We start from the raw sequence: 21,928 nt of genomic DNA on the forward strand, positions 1-21,928 counted from the left end.
TGAAGACAATAATGAAGGCAATAAGGACATATATTTCGTGTATTGTTCTCACGAGAACAAGAATTAATCATGTATCAACCATCTTCAGTTACTTTTCTATAAAGTCACCCATCGATCCTTTCCAGGACCACTGGCCAGTTCGAAAGTGTCGTATTATATATGTTTTTCTGTATTAATTATAATTCAATACTTATACTCATCCACCCCCATTTACATGAAGAACGTTCAGCAAAATCTCAAAATATCCATTTAGTTTTGAATTTATTCAGATGCAACTTAAAACAAATGATTACTCAGCTAAAGGTCCGCCTTATGGTTATATCACAGATATAACCCACCTCTAGTGTTTCTCTGATATTTTGATAATTTTATACAGACCTTGCCGAGCTGTGTCTACCGTCAGACGAAAACATAACTTTATTGACATCGATTTAGTTATGGAATCCAATGGTTTGGTCGAAGCTGTACAAATATAACACGCAAAACACAATTCTCCAACGCCCCAGCTTTCATATGAAAATAATAAACTAACGTGTTCCCCTTTCTTTTCCATTTCTCGTTGCAGAATTCGTAACAATGATGACATCGAAGTGAGCTACAGGTCGAAAAATTGCGCCTTTCTATTATTTGTTTATAAAGAAGACTGTAGCCACGCGCAACACCAGCTGCGCAACGCTATTGCTATGGATTTAAAGAAAAAAAGGAGTAAAAAAGAGAAAAAACGTAAAAGTAAAAATTAACATTAAATTAACTAAAAACACGAGAGGAAGAGAAATAGAGAGAAAAAAAGGACAAAAAAATAATGCAAAAACCACGTAAGGAAAAATAACTTAAATTAATTGTAACAACACAATTTTAAATAAGATAAATAAAAGGAGAAAGAAAAAATACATTAATTAAAGTTAATCACTATCCTTAATCTATTTGTGTAAATTTTTGTAAAAATAAAATATAAATATAAATTTAAAAGAAAGAAGACAGACAGGACAGGACAGGCAAAGGAAAGTGTGTTTAGGCTCGCTCTAGCGCGGCGGGACACCAGCAAAGGGCGCAGAAGGCTTTTGGAAATGGTGGGACAGGACAGGACAGGAAAGATAGGATGAGAATAGTTCCGTCGGTGGTGGTGGTCTGGGCCAGAGAAGGACAAACATTCTAGGGAGGAAGGGGTCAGGCTATGCTGTGTTGTTTCTGAGATGGCACATTCCAGCAGCCAGCCAACCGCGCGTTTGCGAATCGTATTTTCTCTCACACACCACAGACACACGTACAGAGGCACACAATGAAATGACCCGAATGAGCAGCAAAATTCCAAGACTACACCCCCCCCCCAAACTTTTCAGAATGAAAGACATGCAGCAGCTCCTGAGTCCGGCCCGGGAACGAAAGAGATTTTTCTGAAGTTGGTAGGATTTTGAACAGGAAGTGTTTTTTCAAAATTTTTGAACGATCTTTCTTTGCTCCATAAACCCACGCAGTGGGTAAAAGGAGCATTGGAGCAATCAAGCTTGGCATTCATAGTTTTCAGCGAAAATTGCAGAAGGAAACAAAACTCTTACACACATAAAATTGTAATGGTAATACTTAACCGATGAAAGTGAATTACTATTTATTAAAGTCGTAATCTTGTAGTTGTTCGATCTAAGAAAAACCAACAAAACAACAAAAGTTCGTGTTTTCTTATCTCCTGAGAGGTTCTCTTGCTGCTGTTGGGTGTAGAGCACCGCGTGCGGTTGGTTTTGCCAGCTGATGTCGTCCACTGGCCTGACCCAGAGGAAGAATGTGAGTCTTTTTGCCTTCAAAGAGCTTCTGGTGGTGGCAGCAGTGCCATGTTCGGGAAGTGTTTGTTTCGCTCGGAAAAAAGTGTGCATTTCTCGGTCTTCTGCCACATTGATTGTCATAGTTTACCATTGCGCGCTGCTGTTGAGATTTTTGTGCAGAGGAGATGGAAAATGAATGGATGCTTTTGGTGTTCAGAGAGCCGTCGTCGAAGCAGTGGGGAATTGGTTTGGGTAGGAGTTTGCGAAGAAGGAATCCCAGTGAAACAAACACACAAGGTCATTACAGTAATCGAGCGTACAACAGAATGGAACGGAAAAAAACGTAAACGATATATAGAATTTGGGAAAATTGGAAATCCAACAAGGAATGGAACGAATTATCTTTTTTTGCAGCATTTACCTTCTCTAGCAAGTGAAAAAGAATGGGAAATTTAAACATTAAGTGTGTACCTAGATGAGAGTATAATAGCATTGGAAAAAACAGAGAAAGAACAGAATCCATATTAAAAAAAATATAGAGTAACAACAAACAAAAAAACAAGAAACCATCTATTATGTGTAATTTACTGCTATAATTTTCCACCAACATACACACGCATTACCAGAGGAGTAAATCAAGCAAACACAAACGAAAATACACACTTGTGGTAAAACAAAAACATACATTTTGAGCGATAGCGAAAATACACCGTTAGAGGATAAAAATCAGCAGTATATGAGAATAATGAAAGTAACGAAACAGTGTATATTATTGTAACAATATAGGTTTTTTTATTCGTGACCCATATAACCCACATACTTCTTGCCTTCTCGTTTGATATTCTTTGGCAAGTGGTTAGCGGATACGAACTTCCCATTTAAAGTTTAACAAATATATATATATATATATATATAAATGACACATGGATACAAAAGCAAGCAAAAAACACTCTGTGAATTTGAGCAATTGTACACTCTCACACACATATATACCGTACATCAACACTCCCACACTCATACACACAAATTGCGCGACACACACACGGTGTACTTTTCGGTTTTGTTTGTGCGTTTCATTTTCGTTTCCAGTTCGACTTTTGCTATTGATTATTAACATTAGAACAAGTAAACATGAAGCAAAAAAAAACAAAAGCTGGAACGATAAAGTATAACATTTTCTATTGAAAAATCTTTTTGTAAAAGTGAACATGCATATTAAGAAATGAGATTAAAAAAAAAACTAAATATGAAGCAAAAAAAAAAAACAAGACCCAAAAAGAATTAAACGACAAAACAATTTGTGAACTAGTGAAAAGGCATATATTTAAATGAAGTTAAAAACAAAGCAAGCGAAGCGTTTCAGAAGTAAACAAACCAACTTTCATCTGGTTAGAATAGTTTCTCTTTCTGTGACACTTAAAACTGTAGCGGAGCAAAGAAATAAAACAACTAGGGGGCAAGGCAGCGGAACCCGGGTAAAGTGGTGCGTGCGCGACCATTGCTTTGTTTCGTGTCGAGGCGAGAACTCGGGTAATCCTGATCACAACCGCTCGCACGCGGGTTGTCTGCTTTCCTCTTCGCTAGGGAAGCGCGTTTCGGCCCCGGGGATACCTTCGGTAGAAAGCTAGAGAGCGGCGGGGCGCTGGTTTCGCCATTTCCCGAGCAATCCCCACGGCTTAGCTCTCGGCTGGAGATTAACACTTAAAAGCAAGCAACGAATTTTGTGTAACGATTCCACACTGTTGTGTCCGTCCTTTGGCGTCTCTCCTGAGGGCGATGCCCAAAGAGTGTAAAGCCCACCCAACCCTGTGGGCGCCCGCGCGAGGCGCCATGTTGACTTTTCACAAACGGACCCAGGCCATATGCATGACGAACAAAAACAATCGACCAGCGCCCCCACGCGAATGTTTGACAAAATCCTCCCACCAGGTAAATTGCAATCGTTTTTGTTTTGCATCGGTCAAAATACACCAGCGACGAAGACGAAGAAGAAACTACCTTCGCTGTTTGTTGTTAGTCGAGATTTTTAGGACCCTGCACACACAGGACACTGTTTCGAACGCATTTTTACGTTCCCAAACCGATAATCTCTCTCTACCCGACAGCGATTAAACGAAAGAATTTAACTCTCTTCAAAATTCAACACTCTCTAAACTTTGAACTGAAACAAACAAAAAAAAAAGTTACTACCTTACAAGAAACTTTGAATAAACAAAATCAGATATATTTAAGGAACGAGGTTAATCAACTAGTGGACAAAAGAAAATCCTTCGTATAACAAAGGAATAGAAAAAAACAACAAAATCTAGCTAAAACAAACTTTAAAATTGAAGAAAATTTATAACATCAGTACGTTTATCGGACATGTAATAATCAAAAGTTACAACAACACAAAAGACACAACAAGGAAAGGAAAATAAGAAAAGAAACAAAAACTCTGCATTACATCCAGTTATACACCGTTTTGATTTGCAATCAAACACTTTTCAGTGCCACACAAATCGAAAAACAAATTTGTATATTTGTCAAGGACCGACTTATCTATGGTAAAACGGCAATCAAGGTCAATTTGCTATTTGAACTCGTTTGATTGGATTTCCTCTTTTAAATTACCCACAAAATGTGTGGCAAATTGTCAGCAGCAGGAGAGTTACAAATAGAATGAAGAAAACCCCGTAGTAAACTAACTACTCACACCCACAAAAACATATAAGAATTAACGGGAAAGCAACAATTATTCCAGTAGCAAAAAGAAAAGAAAAAAAAATTGAAACGAACTCGCTATCGTGTGTGTGATAACTATATATTGACGCACTTCTATTACCCATTTTCGGTTTTTATAAAGTGAAAAAGCTTATCTTTTCTCTCATTTTTTATAAAATGCGTGCTACCCCGGAGTTTTCACACGGAGCAACTTAAAACCTTCTCAACAATAACCGAACAAATAGAGCATCGCAGAGAGATAGAAAGCTAGAGAGAGAGGGTCAAGCGAAGGAAAAGCGCGTTGGTAGCAAACTATACAACAACACACCCACATAAACACAAACGCATTCATCAGAATAAGAAAAAAACCAGAAAGAATCTATTCCCAAACAAATGAAAAAAAAACAGAGAAACTATACACATACTAACAACAACAGCAACGGCAGAAGAATTGTAGCTCGACTTAATCAATATGAGAACAAAAAAAATCCAACAACAACAAGAAGGCAAGCAAAACAAGAACAAAGAGCATGAACTAAGGAAAATAACAGCAAAAACAACAACAATAACAACAAGAGTAATGAAAAAGACATAATATGAAATAAATGTTTCTTCACTTTTAGGTTGAACTATAAAAAAACCAAAGATTTGTGTAGTATCGTATCACCAGCCTTGGGTTCTATTTGCAGCATGTCAGCGATCCACAATCGTTAACAACAGAGAAAGCACGGCTTCATTCAATACCAATCTACTCGTAGCTATCTCGCTGTAATGCCGTAGGCATCCCGTTCCACTCCACCTGGTCTAACCATCTTGCTCGCTGCGCTCCTCGTCGTCTTATACCCGTCGGATTCAGGATATACCCTATTTCAGCGTTGCATGAGTTGCGTGAATTCGAGGATAATCCTTCTCCTTTACACGGCATCCTCCTGCACACCACCCAAAAAGGATCCTAAAACAAATCGTTTGTAGACTTCGAGGATTCGCAGGTCCTCCACGTCTTGTGTCTGTAGGGAGCATTTCGCCCGATTACTAAGTCTATTTGACCTTAAGTAGAGTTCATAGTAAGCAATCATCACGGACCGCTCAACATTTTCGATAACATGTGGGTAGTATGATCGCGGCGAGTTTTATCTTCGGAGCCTATTGTCGCTTTTTCTTCATGTTTTGGTATTAGCCCTTTAACGGGTACCGGCAGTGTTTGGATTTCGATCAAAATCGAATGATACACAATGTGTCATGCAAGTAACCTCTCACGAACATATAACCAAATATGAGAGGATCATTCAAATACTTGTGTAACATTGCATGCGAGATGAAGAATAGAAGGTGGGAAGATTCACGGGTTTTGGTTGTGTTGAACTATGATTGTGTTAGTAGCCAGTATAATAGGAAGTTCACATATCAGGCATACCAGTCAGCTACTCAAATGGTACAAAATTGAATGTGTCAACGAATAACGTTGAAAGAGGACATACAGAAGCTAATTACAGATTTCCAAATCATATTTTTCACATTATGAATAAAACAGACAACATCACGAACTAAAATGTTTAATTTTTTCTTTGATTTCAGAAATAGTATTCTAATGTCTACTATGTTTGGATTCCAGAGCAACTTCATGGAAGTTTGACTTTTGTCAGCAATTGTAATTACTTTTTTCACAAAACTTCAGTCGCCCAAAACAAAGACACTTTTCGTATACAATCATACTCAATCAATTAAATTTATTTTTCAAGTTCATTTTACATGAAAAAAATTTGCAACCTTTTTTCCCATGCACCCATTCCCAAATGTTTATCCGTCAAAGGAACAAAAGATTGTGTGACTCTGACTTTGTTCGTTTACGTTTTTGGTCGACGTAACGAGAAGTAAAATTGAATTGAAATTAAATTCAGAACACATCAAAAATACTGAAATTTCAGTTTCTGTCAAAATGTCGGATTTTGAACATTAGCATTGATTTAGGAAAAAATACTAGTTCGTTCATTTCATTTGCTTATTTTGACTTTTAAAAACAACACTTTTCCTATGCAGTGGACTATTAAAAGAAAAGTAACATACATAAACAAAATCTGTGACGTCACAGATTTAAAAAATCTTCCCACCTTTCATTTTCCATCTCGCATTGCATGATTATACCCAAGGCGCCTAGAAGTATATCCTAAGGTGGGTCAACTTGCAAAAACCACTTTTCAGCCATCTTGGAAGTCTACTGTGTTTTGTTTGTAAACAAAACACAATACGCTGGTGCCGAAGCTCGCTCGTGTAAGTCTGTCTCTTTCACGCTACAAGCAAATAATTCCCCTTCTGCTTTCTTCCGTACTGTTTTCATATACCGCTCCCCTAACCAACTTAGTGACGAAACGGCCTCACCTAGTAACATAGACCCGTCTTGATTATACCAAGAGAGGAACGAAGACAGTTGTTTGCTAAGACAAGACGTGACAACTGACTTCTTAAGCCGGGTTCAGACGGTGCGAGTAAACATACGAGTCGGTCTAGTCAGTTACTGCAGTGCAGCTACTCACACCGTGTGAACACATCATGCCAGCTAGTGTCATGTGTGATTCGGTGTGCGAGCTACTTCAAAGTTTTTTGAATTTACTCGCACTCGCATCCCTCAAAACGTCAAAAACAGATTTTAGCGCTCGAATCAGGGATGCCAAATCTTGACATTGTCTTTACATTTCTCTATTTTTAAGATATTTGAAAATATGCGAAGATATTTATAGACTTGAAAATTATTGGAAGAACAAATTAAACCCTCATAGTTTCTAAACGGAATCGTTATTATTTAGTTTTGCACGCTGACGGGGCACGTTTTTTAAAAATAGTTTTCTTGGGGATCTAAATATAAAATCATTATCGGGCACGATTTTAATTCAAAATTCACTCAAAACTTGCAAAAAAGTATTGTTCTAAGAAACAGAATACATATTCGATTTAGAAAAAGTAGATTTTCATTCATTATTTTAGTTTTTGAGGCGTATTAATTGCTCCTGCAAATCTACTAACATTTTTATTTCACAAATTGGTACACGAAGCTGCTGTCAAGGCGAAATAAATCAAATTTTGAAAAATCTTTTAGACTGCCATTTGGAGCACCACATACTTTCGGAATTATTTTAGCTATGGATGCTTTCGAGATTTTAAAAAAATTCGACAATAATCTGAACGATATTCCAGAAGAAAGGCACATCATTTCTAGTTTCACTCTTGTAGGTTTAGCATCCTTCATGAGTGTATCTTGGCGTTATATTTGTGGAGCAATTAAATCCAACAGTTTTCTCACTTTTTCAGGTGTTATTCTCAACACTGCTCTGTACTCTCGGAGATCATCATTGTAGAGTTACTTCAATATTGTATTTGTTGCTTCTTTTCTTTGCATCCAATTCCTGGCCCGAATCCTTTTTTCTTTCTGCTTTTTTCGGATAGTACCTTCAGTATAAAATAAATTCAGCACAAAGTATTTTTAAACACGGCCAGCGTGTGTTTCGCTATAAAATTGTGTAATGATAAATTCAACTGAAAACCTAAGATGAAAACTGCCAATAAAGAAGCCGATTTCGGATCAATCATCTGACAAATTCGGACCTGATTGCTGTTTCTGACTATTTGATGGACATTTGAAAAATCGCCTGGCATCTCTGGTAAACCCGTGTCGTGGTATCTGGTTTCTTGTCAGCAGCTCACATTGTGTGAACGGACAAGGCGAGTCAACCATTTGTCAAGCGAGTTCACCGGGTCAGTAGCTGCTCATTGTGAAGTCAGCTACTAGCAACGTATAAATGGGCCTTTACTCTTCTTTCTGCATTTTCGTCAACCAAGTGCTAGATAACAGGGAGCCGAGCCACGCGAGATGTGAAGGTTGCCAAATGTTATAAAATTTCGGAAGATTATTTTCCCATAAGAGAAACATGTGTTCTTCGTCTCATGTATTATTTGAGCTGTACAATTTTTCATATTAATTATAAAATCGGGTGTCATATTTTAAACAGTTAGTATTTTCCTGTTATTTTGGTAACCAAAACAAATTTAAATGCAGAGAAAGCAAAAAGAAATAGAAAACGTAGATTTGATAAGAGGAGTATGATATGTCGAAATACATGAATTGAATGAAAATTAACTTCTCCGTATCGAATTAATGTTCAATGTGAATGGAAAACTTTGTTTTCTTCATATGGTAAAATAATCTCTTACAAAAATGGTATCTAAAGATAATTTTATATTCTAATAAATTTTAATGAGAATATCGGAAAGTGTATAGAAAATGGGTTGAGTTATGATAAGAAAGACGTGCTTCAAGTAAATAAACAATGCCAAGTAAAAATTTTCATTCAGATTTTGACAAATTTAAAACTGCCTTCGGGCCGGCTAATCTGATGTTGTGAGTTTCCAGGTGTTAACATTGTATAGTTGTCATCGCGGATACACTTCATTTCGTTTTCACCGTGAAGTGTATACGGAAATAAGGCCTTAAAATTCAACTCTGACTGTGCGAACTGGCCATTTATCTGGAGTCACCCAATGCGCGACAATTGCCGCCACAACTAAGTCGCTCGTTGCAGCATGGCTGCGCGTGCTGCATCCTTCTCGTTCAGGAGCGCTCGGCACTCGTCGTCAAACCATTCGTTCCGTTATCCTCGTTGTTCATACCCGATGACGGTCTCTGTTATGCTGCTAATTGCTGCTTTTAAGGTGTTCCAGCATTCATCGAGGGGAACAGCATCCAGCTCGTCTACCCCCGGTAACGCAGCTTCAAGACGCTGCGAGTATGTTGCAGCAATGTTCGGCTCCTGTAGTCGTCGTGGGTGATACCGTGGTGAGCGCTGGTGTCTTATGTTATTGGCGATCTAACGTACAAATCTACACCTAGGCGGCGCTGCGGTGAAAGTGATGATGGTTTTAAATTTTGCCATGTGAGCTTATGGAAGGTTTGTAGTTCTTTCCATAAATTACAATGTTATAATCATAAAAGATTATTTGATTGCGATGAGTTTGTAAGAAATTTAATTCTGCGCAATTTTATTTATAACATGTTATTTATTTACCTCTTTCAGTAGTGAAAACTATAAAAATGTTGACAATGGTTGAATTAAAGAACGAAATTCGAGAGCACTATCAAACACAAGTAGAAAAATGCACGATTCCTGCATGTGAGAACTACCTTGGAAAGCCCGGAAGTAAAATATACGTGATTTGTTTTTTGAGTTTTAGGTTACATTAGCATCATTTTCTTAGTTCAAAAACAAAATCCAGATGTCTCACCGATCGTTTACGTTTTGCGTTAGATCGCCAATTGACGACTGACAGTTTAGAACAGTTTAGGCAGCGAAGTCGATAAGTCTTAGGCCGTTTTCGTTGGTTCGCTGATGGCCGCTGAACCTACTAATTACCGGTCTGAACTCCTCCTCATGGCCGACCTGAGCGTTCAAATCACCGATGACGGTTTTGATGTCGTGTTTTGGGCAGCGATCGTATTCACGCTCTAGCTGCGCGTAGAATTCTTCTTTATCGTCATCGGTGCTAGCTAGATGGGGGCTGTGGACGTTGATAATGCTGATATTGAAGAAGTGGCCTCTCATTCTCAATCTGCACATTCTTTCATTGATCGGCCACCAACCAATCACCCGTTTTTGTATCTCCTCCATCACGATGAAAGCTGTACCCAGCTCATGTGTATTGCCGCAGCTCTGATAAATGGTATACCCACCATGGAACGATCGCACCATCGAACCTTTCCAGCACACCTCCTGCAGAGCTACGATGTTGAATTTGCGGGCTCTCAATATTTTCGAAAGAATTCGGGTACTCGCAAGAAAATTGAGAGATTTGTAGTTCCATGTTCCGAGTTTCCAATCTCTAGTCCGTGTTCTTTGCGTGGGTCTAGTCCGATTGTCCTGTCTCGAATTTCTTCGTGAATTTTCCTGTGTGTTTTATTTTTACGGATGGCTTGCAGGGCCTGCACCAACCCCCTGTCTCGCTGGAGGACCGTCGTGCACAGCACTTTTTAGAGTCCCCGCTGGCACGAAGACAGTGATCAGCCGCCCCTAACATGGGGATCAGACGCTGTTTTGAGCCGCACCTCCATGGTGGACAGACGCTCGGATAGGCCCCCTCTACAAAACCTCTACAAAATACGGTTTTATTTGGGTAAAACTTGAAAATTGTTGCTTCATGTCCATAAAATCGATGATAGAAGATCGTCGCAAACTGTATCGAACCTATCATCAATCTTCTGTTCTCTTTCTTTTTTTCGTCCGAGTGATAACGTCCACAGTTTAAAAAACAGACCAGAGGGAAACATCTGGTAAGTGCGAAATGTCCTATTTTAATCAGAGATCGAATTGTTTGCCTACTTGAGAAGAAAAGATCAGTTTTTTAAGTTAAGCTAATTTTGTGGCTTATTAACATAGCAGCGGTCCTTCACGTACCCCCAGAGGAAGTAATCGACGACGAGAAATGTTGAAAAAAATGTTGAGGACAAAGTTTCTTAAAGGCCTCGGTTGCTCGAGTAATACGATTTCACTAAAACTACACGTTCTTGTAAATTGTACATCTTGACACTAAAAACCTTTCGATCAGACAGAACGAGTAGCCGAATATTATCGTCCCGAAGTGGGGAATACAGTTTTACCGTCGACGGAGCGAAAAAAAAATTATAAGGAGCTTTTCGATTTTTTACGTGAGTGTTTAATCTGAAAGACCCTGTAGTCGAGATTATGAGAAGCGAGGGAATGTTATACGCTCACTTTGATTTTCGCGAGAATCGCCGATTTTTCTTTTTCGGTGGGTTATGATTAGCTGAAAAATGGTTTCGTTTTAGGATTCTTCTTTGTTCTTTCTTGCACGCCAACAACGGCTCTGATTTGAGAGATTAGGCTGAACAGGCTAACGTTGGTCAAGTTAGCTTCAATTTTTCGCTCCTTGTTCCATTTTACATATTTTCAGCACTTAATGAGAGACGAAAAAGCATTTTCCGAGAGAGATTTTCCCACATCCCTCTTTTCAATGAAAAGGAAGAGACGAAACATTGCACATTTCATCGAAAACTAGATTGATTGACTGAAATAGAGAGGACCGGGCAAGATGCCCATGTTAAGCAAAACAGTATAAAACATGTATTTTTACTACATATTTCAAGTTTCTTCACATCCACAAGTTTGTTTTCTTTGTAGGTAAATGAGCAAGAACGATTACGAATAAGCTAACCAAGAGAAATAACGAGAACTCTAAACGCATTCATATTACACCATTCTTAAATAAACAAGGTAAGCGTGTCCAAAATGCACCACAACAACGGGTCAAAATGTCAAACAACATCGAAGTGTTTATTCTGGATAATTTTTAATTTGCTGCTTTCTACCAGTTAGAATCATCAGATGAACTCGAATTTTCGAGACATTTTTATTGTCGAATCGAAAACACCGATGAATTTTAAATCAAATATTTTGTTTACAATCGAATTAATATGTGCCGCTGTTCACAAATGGGCTGCCAGGCTTTTGGCCGTTATATTTATGAGATTATATTTTAATTCTAAGATTTGTATTATTCTTAATAATGGATGGATTTCAGTAGTATGAAACATTGCAATGATTGTGTTCGCTCTGGTTTTTATCACACAATACAAAAAAAGATATGTGAAAATGGTTTTGTGCTTTTCAGAAACCATCTAGGCATAAAACAATTGCAACAAATATCTGAGCGGTTTGGTAACACAGAAACTGACCAACTCTTTATTAAGTGCGATACACATACAGCGTCACCGTCACCGTCCCGTCAACTATTCTCTTGGACATATTTTGCCGACGTCAAAGTTACTGTTAATTGTGTATGTGAATGCTACCATACGATTTCCATTATTTGATGTTTCATTCCTTTATGTATACTTTACGGTGACGGAAAGTTGTATGTGTAGCGCACTTTAATCTCCATCCGTGTTGACGGCATTGAGCTTCGTTTACTAGTTCAGAGGAGCGTCAAAGAGAAATTTATTTCCAGGCGGAGTGAACACGTTTTTAAAATTAAAATTATGAATGAAACTTAACTTCTCCATATCAAATGAGTATTCTATTTAAATGGAAAACACTTTTTTTTCGCAGGTGGAGAAAAAATCTTATACGAAAATTGTTTTTGAAGACAACTTTATATTATAATGAAAATATTCAGCAACAATATTGAAGATGTTAAATATAAGTTAGAAATTCGTTTTTTCAAGTAATTAAATGACATGATGTGAAAATTTTCGTTCAAATTTTAACATTTTAAAACTGGCTTAACGTCTTCTAATCTGGTATAGATTACACTACCGTGTTTGCGACCCAAATTATGGTCCTGTACTGTACTGTACCACTGTCATCGCGAGTATTTGATATAAAAATGAATGTTTATTTTTTTTACTCAAACTCAATCGATAACTCTGGTAACATTTGAGAATGTATCGAAGCTAGCAAAATTTAAATGAGTTTTTAATGCTTCAAAAGTCTTCTGACAGAAGTGGTCAAAGTTGCATGACATCAGGCAGTTATTATTTTATGAAGATGGACGTGGTTTTTAGTACTACAATACATTTAATTGCATTTATAATGAAAAAGGGGAAATTATAAGCACAGAAAAATCCAGCCGATTACTGCGTTTTCCATGATTTTTCATGGTGGTGCGTTTTACCGACACGGTGCGTCTTACCCAAAGTTCCCCTACAGCATATTCGTTACGATTTTGTTTTGTTTTTTTTTCTCTATTATAGTTACTTTCAACACTTTTGACTGGTTCGTCACTTTCGATTCCATTTTTGGAAGAATTTCGAGAGTGAGAATTGAACTCGTAACCTTTGCGTGAATGGTATGGATGTTACCACTACGCCAGATCGCCTCCAATTCGTGACGATGATATGACGCCTCTTAGAGAACTATCAGTGATCATTTGAGTGATTTGGGCTTTCTAAGCATGGAATCATATCGTGTAAACCCCCTGAGGTCGCTTTACAGCCAGTCAGAAGTATAAAAAATCGATTTGGGTGGAGAATCGTTGGAAGATTTCTTAAAACATCATCCCAACGATGTCATCGCCTTTCAGTTGGGGCTCAAATGTAAAAAAAACAACCAAATAAAATGTTTCGTTAGATGGAATTCCTTAAGGTGATTCGAAACTGTCTAAAACTACTGAGTAAGGTAGCAAAAAAATACGATTTAGATTAATTTGTTTCGTTTGCTTTTTTCTGTCAATAAACTAAATTTATTGGTTTTTAATCATTCCAGATAAAGATTTAAAAAAAACATTTTTTTTTGTTTTTTTTTTCAATAGTGTTTTCTATGTTTAAAAAATGGCCAAAAATTAATTTAATACAATCAACTAATTTTTAATTATTTTTAAACTTAAACTAAATTTGATTTCCTTATCAAAATTAAGCTCCAATTCAGCATAGACGTTCGCATGGCAGATACACAAATACACAATCAATATTATGTACGAACATTTTAAATCCACCCCCAACCGCAGTAGTTTTAACCACACGTATCTTATATCATGGACAGACATGCAGCTGTACTAGCGTTGTATAGGTACCATCGTACCATGACAGATATACTTTGGTTGTACATTGTACCGTACGTCAAACTGACAATCAGAAAATTTTCCAATTTTCACCACATATTTCAATGAAAAAGGTTTTTATTTAGTATCTATACTATCAAACACAACAAACAAGTTTCCAATCTGAGTTATTAGCTCAAGAGAAAGTCAATAAAAAGGACGTTTACCTAGTGTTTTGATTCGATTAGTTCATGCTACCCACCACTAACCATCTATGGCGCTGCGCACAGTACAACTGTAGCCATTTACAGTGGTAAAACCAGCCGTATGGCACCCGCCATGTTTTTGATGCCAACATCTCACACGTCAGAAGTATTTGTTTTCTTCAAAACAGCGATCCGCGTTGACGGCAGTGAGCTTCGTTTACTAGTTTAGGGGAGCGTCAAAGAACAGCTGATTTTCAGTCGGAGTGAACGTTTTCAAAATTAAAATTATGAATGAAAATTAGCTTTCCCATATCAAATTAGTATTCTGTTTAAATTAAAAACATTTTTGTTTGCAGGTGGGGAAAATGTCTCATACGAAAATTGTTTATGAAGACAACTTTATATTATAAAGAAAAAAATCAGCAACAATGTTGGAATTGTATGACCATATAGTTGAATGAAAGTCAGAAATACGTGTTTCTAATAATTGAATAACATAATGTGAAAGTTTTCATTCAAATTTTCAAATTTGAAAACCAGCTTCGTGTCTTCTAATCTGGTAGAGATTACACTAACGATTTTGGGACCCAAATTATGACTAAAACTTGAAGTCGCCACCAGACGTCGACGTTATCGCGAATTACCGATCTACCACCATCTGACATATCGTGATGTCGATGATGAACTTTTACAGCAGAGGGATAGTGAGATAGGCGGTGACGGTAGGTAGAGTGAGATAGCGATAATCGTGTCATACACCTGGGTAAAACATCTTGGTACAGATCAAGGATGGAAAACAAGGGAGCATGATGTGATTTACGATTAATCGCAAACTGCACAGATCGCAATCTGTGCAAACTGCGACTAACTATTAATCCTCACCCATCATAACCAAATGATTTTCTCTTGGTAACTCTGAGTTGACCAAAGCATTGCTAGACTGAAACTAGTTCGAATAATTGAGTTACTCTCCGTCCTCGTTTTGTTTACAACTCCTAACAAGAATTTGCTCCATGGGAATGAGTGTCTCTATGACGTACGCTTTACGATTCTCGCTCTCTCGTCCGGGCGTTCAATTTTCCTTTCCGAGTGCGTTTACTTCGATGAAACTGGGTAAAATAAAAAAATGCGCTAATGCAGATAGGACGACTTTCATGTTTAATGTTTCACAGAGGATTTCTCAGATGGTGTTTAAATTAATCTACAAGAGACTACAAAGAATAATCCCCCTCAAATCACTAATTTTATGAGTTCATGTAAATGCGTTATTGGCCAAGGCTATTACGACATCGAACACGTGGTCTTGCAAGATATATTTTTCCGCTAGCCCAAATACAGACCTCTTCTTTCGGGCCCGAGTAAACTGGTGGCTAGAAAAGACCTTCATTAGCTTGAATTAATCAAAAAACATAAATTAGCGCAAATATGTCAACATGTGTTTTTTTTGTGTAAGCACGTAAATATTTGCTCATAAAATTTTTGGATTGTGGAACTCTACATAATTTATATGCAGATAGACTATCAACAGTTTGTGGGGGGGGGGGGGAATACTCATACAACTCAAATGGATAATGATTCTCTGCTATCACAAAGCTGAGAAATTTTTTGACGTTTTGTTTTACTATTGATTCATTCAAAAAAAAAGCTTTATTTTTAAATGTTTTCTTATCCTGAGGCTGGCTCACCATATTGCACTGCTACTAAAACCGTAGGCTAACTTCAAGGATATTTTTTATTCATTTTCGGCGAATAACCAATAGAGTGCCGTGTTATGAAACATCAAATAATAGCAAAAACAATATTACGATCATAAGGTGTTGGACAGGTTATTCCAGACGACATTGGAATATATTCCATCTGATCATCTTGAGAAAGGTTAATGACCTTCAAAGGATAAATTTATCATGGGCACATTGAATTGATGTTCATGACTTCCAGTCGGATGTTTATCAGCTCTGATAATAATTGTGTGGTCCTCACAAAGCATATATTCCAATGCCGTCAGTTCACTGAAATTCTTCGCATACCGTTTGATGAAAAGGTAGGATGTTGATTATCATTTGCTGCGATACCTATTGTTCCAGCAGTATTCATTCGACAAAATGAAGACTGAATACCTGAAATTAACCAGATTTAACCATGCAAATCTGCGGTCAAAGCAGTATGTACACTTGAGAGATGCAACAAGTTTGAAGGGATATAAAAAAACATTAGTCGTTCGATAAATCTACTGCCAGATATGTCAGAAGTTCACGATATATGAATAAAATACGTCCATACTAATTCATTACATTTATTCGCAACGAAGAACGTAACCACACAGAATTGAATTAATCAAATATGTGATCCGTTTTATCTACAAAATAAAAAAGGGTCTGAAATTCAATCGAATTCGAAAGGTGTTTCGTGAAGTCACTAATTGAATTACTATTGGAAAAATTATTTGGAGAGAACTGTGAATGCTCAGAATTATTGGTATCTAAAAAACGATTTTGGGCGGGATGAGACTCGCCCAAATCTGCTGGTAATAAAATTATTCAATTGCATCCATTACCCGTCTGCTGTTCATCGGGCGGGAGACGACAGCAAAATAAAATCGACACGAGACTGAGTCAGCCACTCACTGCGGACAATGCAATAGAGAATAAAAAATCCCTCGACGAGTGTCGTAAGATTTCAGTTGATCGTCTCTTGTTACACTTTCCGATCAAGAACTCATCATCCGGGATTGGGATTAACCGTTTGTGGCTTGCACTCACGATAAAACTTGAGTAGTAGAAGTAATGCTTCGTGAGTGCAAGCAGTGGGAATTCCGCTTTCATATTGCTTTTTTGAGATCTTGGTAGCTCACCGTTCCAAGTATTCTCTCTGTGTACATATGAAGAATAAAAGAGCATCGCCTGCTGGGGGTGATTTAAAAATATCCGACTAGAGGGATATACTTATTCATTGATCGTTGAATGTGATTTTTTACCATCCCTGGTACAGATACAGCGATTGTACCGAGTTGCTTACATGGTTCTAGCGCTGTACATAGTGACAGACATACAATTTTCGAAGTACAGCGCAAGTACAGTTGCATGATGTCATAAGTATTAACCATCATATCGATTTGAAATATTTCGAAGGACTTGATAATTTCATTCTGTTCGAATTGTTTTTGCATTTCGTTCGATCTGCTTCTCTTCGTACATTAAATGGGCAAAACGTTCGAAATAGGGAATGCAAAGTTATAACTCGAACGAAAGGGAAATCCGTCGGAATACACAATAGGGCTGATCATTTTAAAGTGGAAAAAAGACAAGGTACAAAAGTCAAAGTACCCTACACAACAGTATTTTCAGTTGACGATATTCACGGCATAGTATAGTATGCGATTGGCAACGCACTGTATTCTCATTTCATGGCATGTGTGAAGACGGCTTTACATTTTTAGCCTACTAATACATTCAAGCTCAATTGCCTGCGTTACCTTTCATTACATTCTGTAAACCAAGGCGCCTAGAAGTATATCCTAAGGTGGGCCAACTTGCTAAAATCACTCTTCAGCCATCTTGAGAGTCTACTGTGTTTTGTTGGTTAACAAAGCACAATACGCCTGTGCCCAAGCTCGCTCATGATCAGTCTGTCTCTTTCACGCTTCAAGCAAATAATTTCCCTTCTGCTTTCTTCCGTACTGTTTTCATATACCCCTCCCCTAACCTACGTAGTGACGAAACGGCCTCACCTAGTACCATAGACCCGTCTTGCTGTAAACAACCGCCGATCATACTCCAACAAATGTCAAACGTATTATCAAAATAAACCGAAGCGGCTTACGTTATTTGCGAAGCGATCCATATTTTATGAAATTCGTATGCAAAACGTTTGCTTATTACGAATTATCAATATCCTTCGTATAATCCTTTACCACTCCTTAGTGCTGAAGTATTCCCTTCCCTCGTGGTGGTGGAAATTGTGTCGTGTATACTGTTTCCTGCCCGAACAAGCACCTGAAAGGAGTCTATCATGGATCAAATGCAGTTGAGTCCGGGTTTCTCGATTCCCAGTATAGGAACACCGCTACATCAGCCTGAAGAAGATCAGCAGATTTTACCACATGCGTATCAACAGCAGCAATCGATGCCCCACATGACTCCAATGGGTGGCCTCAGTTCGTACGGAATGCCTTCGATAGGGATGGGAACTCCCGGAAAAAGTATGCACACGTATGCGCCAAGTTTCGCCGCACCACAAAGCATGATTCAGCCCCAGACGCCAGTAAGGATAATGTTCAGCCAAGCTGTTTGAATTTTACAAACGGTACTTTTTGTCTGATTCTAGCAAAGCCTAATGTCCCCAATGGTGCCGATGACGGAGACAAAACCACCCGCAACGCCCATCCATAACAACAGCGGGAGTAGCGTGCGGGATCCGGATAACATTGGCAGTGTTAACATCCACCAGACGATGGGTCCCGCGACGCCAATGACACCGATGACGCCGAGTGAGCCGGCTATTCTACCCCAATTGCAAAACATTGTGTCGACAGTTAATCTCAGCTGTAGGTTGGATCTCAAGAAAATCGCTCTACATGCCCGTAACGCTGAGTACAATCCGAAACGATTCGCAGCGGTTATCATGCGAATTCGTGAACCCCGAACAACGGCACTGATTTTCTCGTCCGGTAAAATGGTGTGTACTGGGGCGAAGAGCGAGGAAGATTCTAGGTTGGCGGCAAGAAAGTACGCGCGTATTATCCAGAAGCTTGGCTTCACGGTTAGTCATATGGCCTTATGTTTCGAAGAGTCACCGAAAATAACCGCGATGATTATTCTTGCAGGCAAAATTCCTGGATTTTAAGGTGCAGAATATGGTGGGCAGCTGCGATGTACGATTCCCAATCCGATTGGAGGGCTTAGTTCTGACACACGGCAAGTTCAGTTCCTACGAGCCAGAGTTATTCCCCGGGTTGATCTATCGTATGGTGAAGCCGAGAATCGTCCTGTTGATATTCGTGTCCGGAAAAGTGGTGCTCACCGGAGCCAAAGTGCGACAGGAAATCTACGATGCATTCGATAACATTTATCCGATTTTGAAGAGTTTCAAAAAGCAGTGATTTATTTGAGAACTTTATTTGTTAATTTTGCTACGTTTCTAAGACAATTTGAAAAGGCACATGAATTCAAGCTAAGGATTCAATGTTGTTTTCGCAACTAGAAGCAGTAGGATGTGGCACCCACATTTCATGGAATAAAAATTAGGTTTCAATAAGGAAAATAACAGTAAATAAATCTAATGATGTGGTTAAATATTGGGTTAATCTCGTTACTTACTTATTCGCTTATGTTCACCAGTTTAGTTGTATTGGATCATGTAGTCCCACATTTCGTTTCCGTTTGACTGCATGGATCCTGGTTCCATCATCTTGTGTTATTCGGCTATCGTCTTTTTTATTATTCACATAATTCTACATTCTATTAGAAGTCCAGATCTTTACAATGTTTCATCAATGCTCCCGGTCCAAGGTCGTAGTTCCACAACCTTAGGCTTCATAAAATCCTGCTACTCCTGGTTCAACCACCTCTCTCGCTGAGTGCTTTCCTTGTCCCCGTCGAATTCGATGCGAACACTAGTTTTGCGGGGCTGTTTTTCGGTATTCTAGCATCATGTCCCGCCCATCGCACTCATCTAGCTTTGATGAATCTCTGGATACTGTATAGCGTCATATCGTGGTTCATTCTTTTTTTCCATACAACGTTTTTCTGTACACCGACGAACCAGAGAACCAGAACAGAGAGTCTAAAGTCCCTGAGGAGGATGATTGTAATAGCTTTTATCCATGGTTTTATGAAAAGAAATAAACGGATAAACCTCTAATCACATCACTGACCATAGTGATTCCTGATTTTTCTTACCCATTCACACTAACAATTTTTCCTCCCATTCCTGCGAATATCATACTAACATTCCTTCCCTTTCCTTGGTAACCGTAAGGATGTGCCCGGCGTCGTTATTGACTATTTAAAGCTCGAATCACCGAAACTTGCACAATGAAAATGATTCGCAACTCCCAAGGTTCATTCAGTGTGTTCTTTGTGCAATGTAGCTGGTTCAGGTCAATCACGGAGAGCAACTACGAAGTGTACAGTCTACCCAAGATCAAGCTGTATGGACAGCTTCAAAATTACAGAAATGAAAACTATCATCTGTCAGTTTTCCAATTTTTAAATGTGATACCTGCTCGGACAGTGTCTGGTCAACAGACCGGCCCACATACTCAATTCTGCTTTATTCGTGCTGAGTAGGCTGAGTATTATTCTGTTACAAGATGTAATGAATAATTTGTATTGTCGTGGTGTTGATAGAGCCAGATGACAGATGACTCATCGATATTTCCCAGGTTTTGAGCTCTGATTTGCGTAAGTATAGAATAGAAGTATAGTATAGAAAGTATAGATAAACATCGTTTGTAACAGCTAGTTGTGTCAAGGATAGAATACATTCCCAAACTAGCTTAGACTTTTTTGACGTCTTACATTAAGGGTGCCAAGTCAGAAAACAGGTCACGTTTTCATGAAATAAAGTTAACTTTAATAACTATTTTTAGAGACGAATGAACTCTCAGAGTTTAAAGTCTCTCTAATTCAATACCTTCCTTCCTTCCTAACTATTTTTGCATACCAATCGAATCGGGACTTTTCTAAGATTTGTTTGATATGCTATACATTACAATCCCATAGTTTGTATATGGTTTAAATTGATGAAAATTGAAAGCATTCCCATCTCCCTATACATTTGTTCTGTCCATTTGTGTGCTTTCCCGAACAGAGCTGTCAATAACGGGCAACTTATGCAAACACTAGAATAGAAACAACCAAGGGAGATAGGGAAAAGATAATGTTTGCGAAGTAAACTCCACCCTTGCATAGTAAATAAGCTGTCGCTAGCGTATTGCATCTCCTCTGAGGAAAATTCTCAGAATCTTTCTGCGCCCGAAACGACAAAGGTAGCTTATTCTGCTCGTTTTGTGTTTTATGTTACCCTTCGAGTTGAGAACGCTAGCGAATATTTCACATGAAGTGATATAGAGAAGAGTACAAATGATTATAGTTCGCTTCTAGCCATTAGTGTTTGATTTTGTGTGTGTTGCTTGTTTCCATTGCGTGAAACTTAGAACTTGTTAATTTCCTGTACATGTGAATAGCACACTTTCGATACTTTCAGTTGCCATTCGTATTTGTTCTCGTGCGCATCGGCTATGTTCTGATGCAACAAGCTCCTAGCTTTGTTGATGGTTTTGACCGAGAATCAAGAAAGATTTTTCATAAATGGCCATTCTCGCGATGTTTCATTTTTATCGCTGCAACTGTGTGCATCTTTTAGACGCGTGTTTGATGCTTGTTGAATGGCGATGCACGAAAGATGTCTTTCGTTAACTCTTTTTCTACGGCAGTGTGCTCTGTCGGAGTGCTATCGCTGAACGGAGCTCTGCGCCGAAAAGTATGCATATCGCGCTGGTGTGATCGATGTGCAGTATCACACTGATGTCGTCTATAGACGACGCTTACGACGCTCGCTTCAGCCTCCTGGGCTGGTTAGCCTCTATATCGACGACATTGCCGCAAGGTTTCGTTGGGAACAGATTGCACATAAAATTATCACATAAAAATTGGACATAAATACTAAATACATGTAAATCCTTTTACGAAACATAACAAAAAACTTACTGTTTGCTTGCTGGAC

At 38.4% G+C, this 21,928-nt stretch overlaps 2 protein-coding genes across 2 annotated transcripts in view; both read left to right on the forward strand.

Annotated features, from left to right (window-relative positions):
- Nucleotides 1-4,874, forward strand: part of LOC129770328 (calmodulin) — an 89,395-nt gene extending 84,521 nt beyond the window's left edge. The window contains exon 4 of the mRNA XM_055773066.1: nt 566-4,874. Coding sequence (XP_055629041.1) covers nt 566-594 — 29 coding nt within the window. The 3' untranslated portion in view covers nt 595-4,874. The remainder of the gene's footprint in view (nt 1-565) is intronic.
- A 13,100-nt stretch (nt 4,875-17,974) lies between these two features.
- LOC129767758 (TATA-box-binding protein) lies at nt 17,975-19,497 on the forward strand. The gene is made up of 3 exons (XM_055768940.1): nt 17,975-18,463; nt 18,527-18,961; nt 19,026-19,497. Exons 1-3 carry the CDS (start codon nt 18,212-18,214, stop codon nt 19,299-19,301), a joined length of 963 nt encoding a protein of 320 aa, XP_055624915.1. The 5' UTR covers nt 17,975-18,211; the 3' UTR covers nt 19,302-19,497.
- Nucleotides 19,498-21,928: the final 2,431 nt, after the last annotated feature.

This window comes from Toxorhynchites rutilus, chromosome 2, assembly GCF_029784135.1.
Source record: "Toxorhynchites rutilus septentrionalis strain SRP chromosome 2, ASM2978413v1, whole genome shotgun sequence".
Classification (NCBI taxonomy): domain Eukaryota; kingdom Metazoa; phylum Arthropoda; class Insecta; order Diptera; family Culicidae; genus Toxorhynchites; species Toxorhynchites rutilus.

Bases quoted from the DNA above. Each gene is read 5' to 3' on its own strand.
- LOC129767758 (XM_055768940.1), top strand. From the start codon at position 18,212: ATGGATCAAATGCAGTTGAGTCCGGGTTTCTCGATTCCCAGTATAGGA. The intron at 18,464-18,526 runs GTAAGGATAATG...GTCTGATTCTAG, and splicing joins TGATTCAGCCCCAGACGCCA to CAAAGCCTAATGTCCCCAAT. The intron at 18,962-19,025 runs GTTAGTCATATG...TTATTCTTGCAG, and splicing joins TCCAGAAGCTTGGCTTCACG to GCAAAATTCCTGGATTTTAA.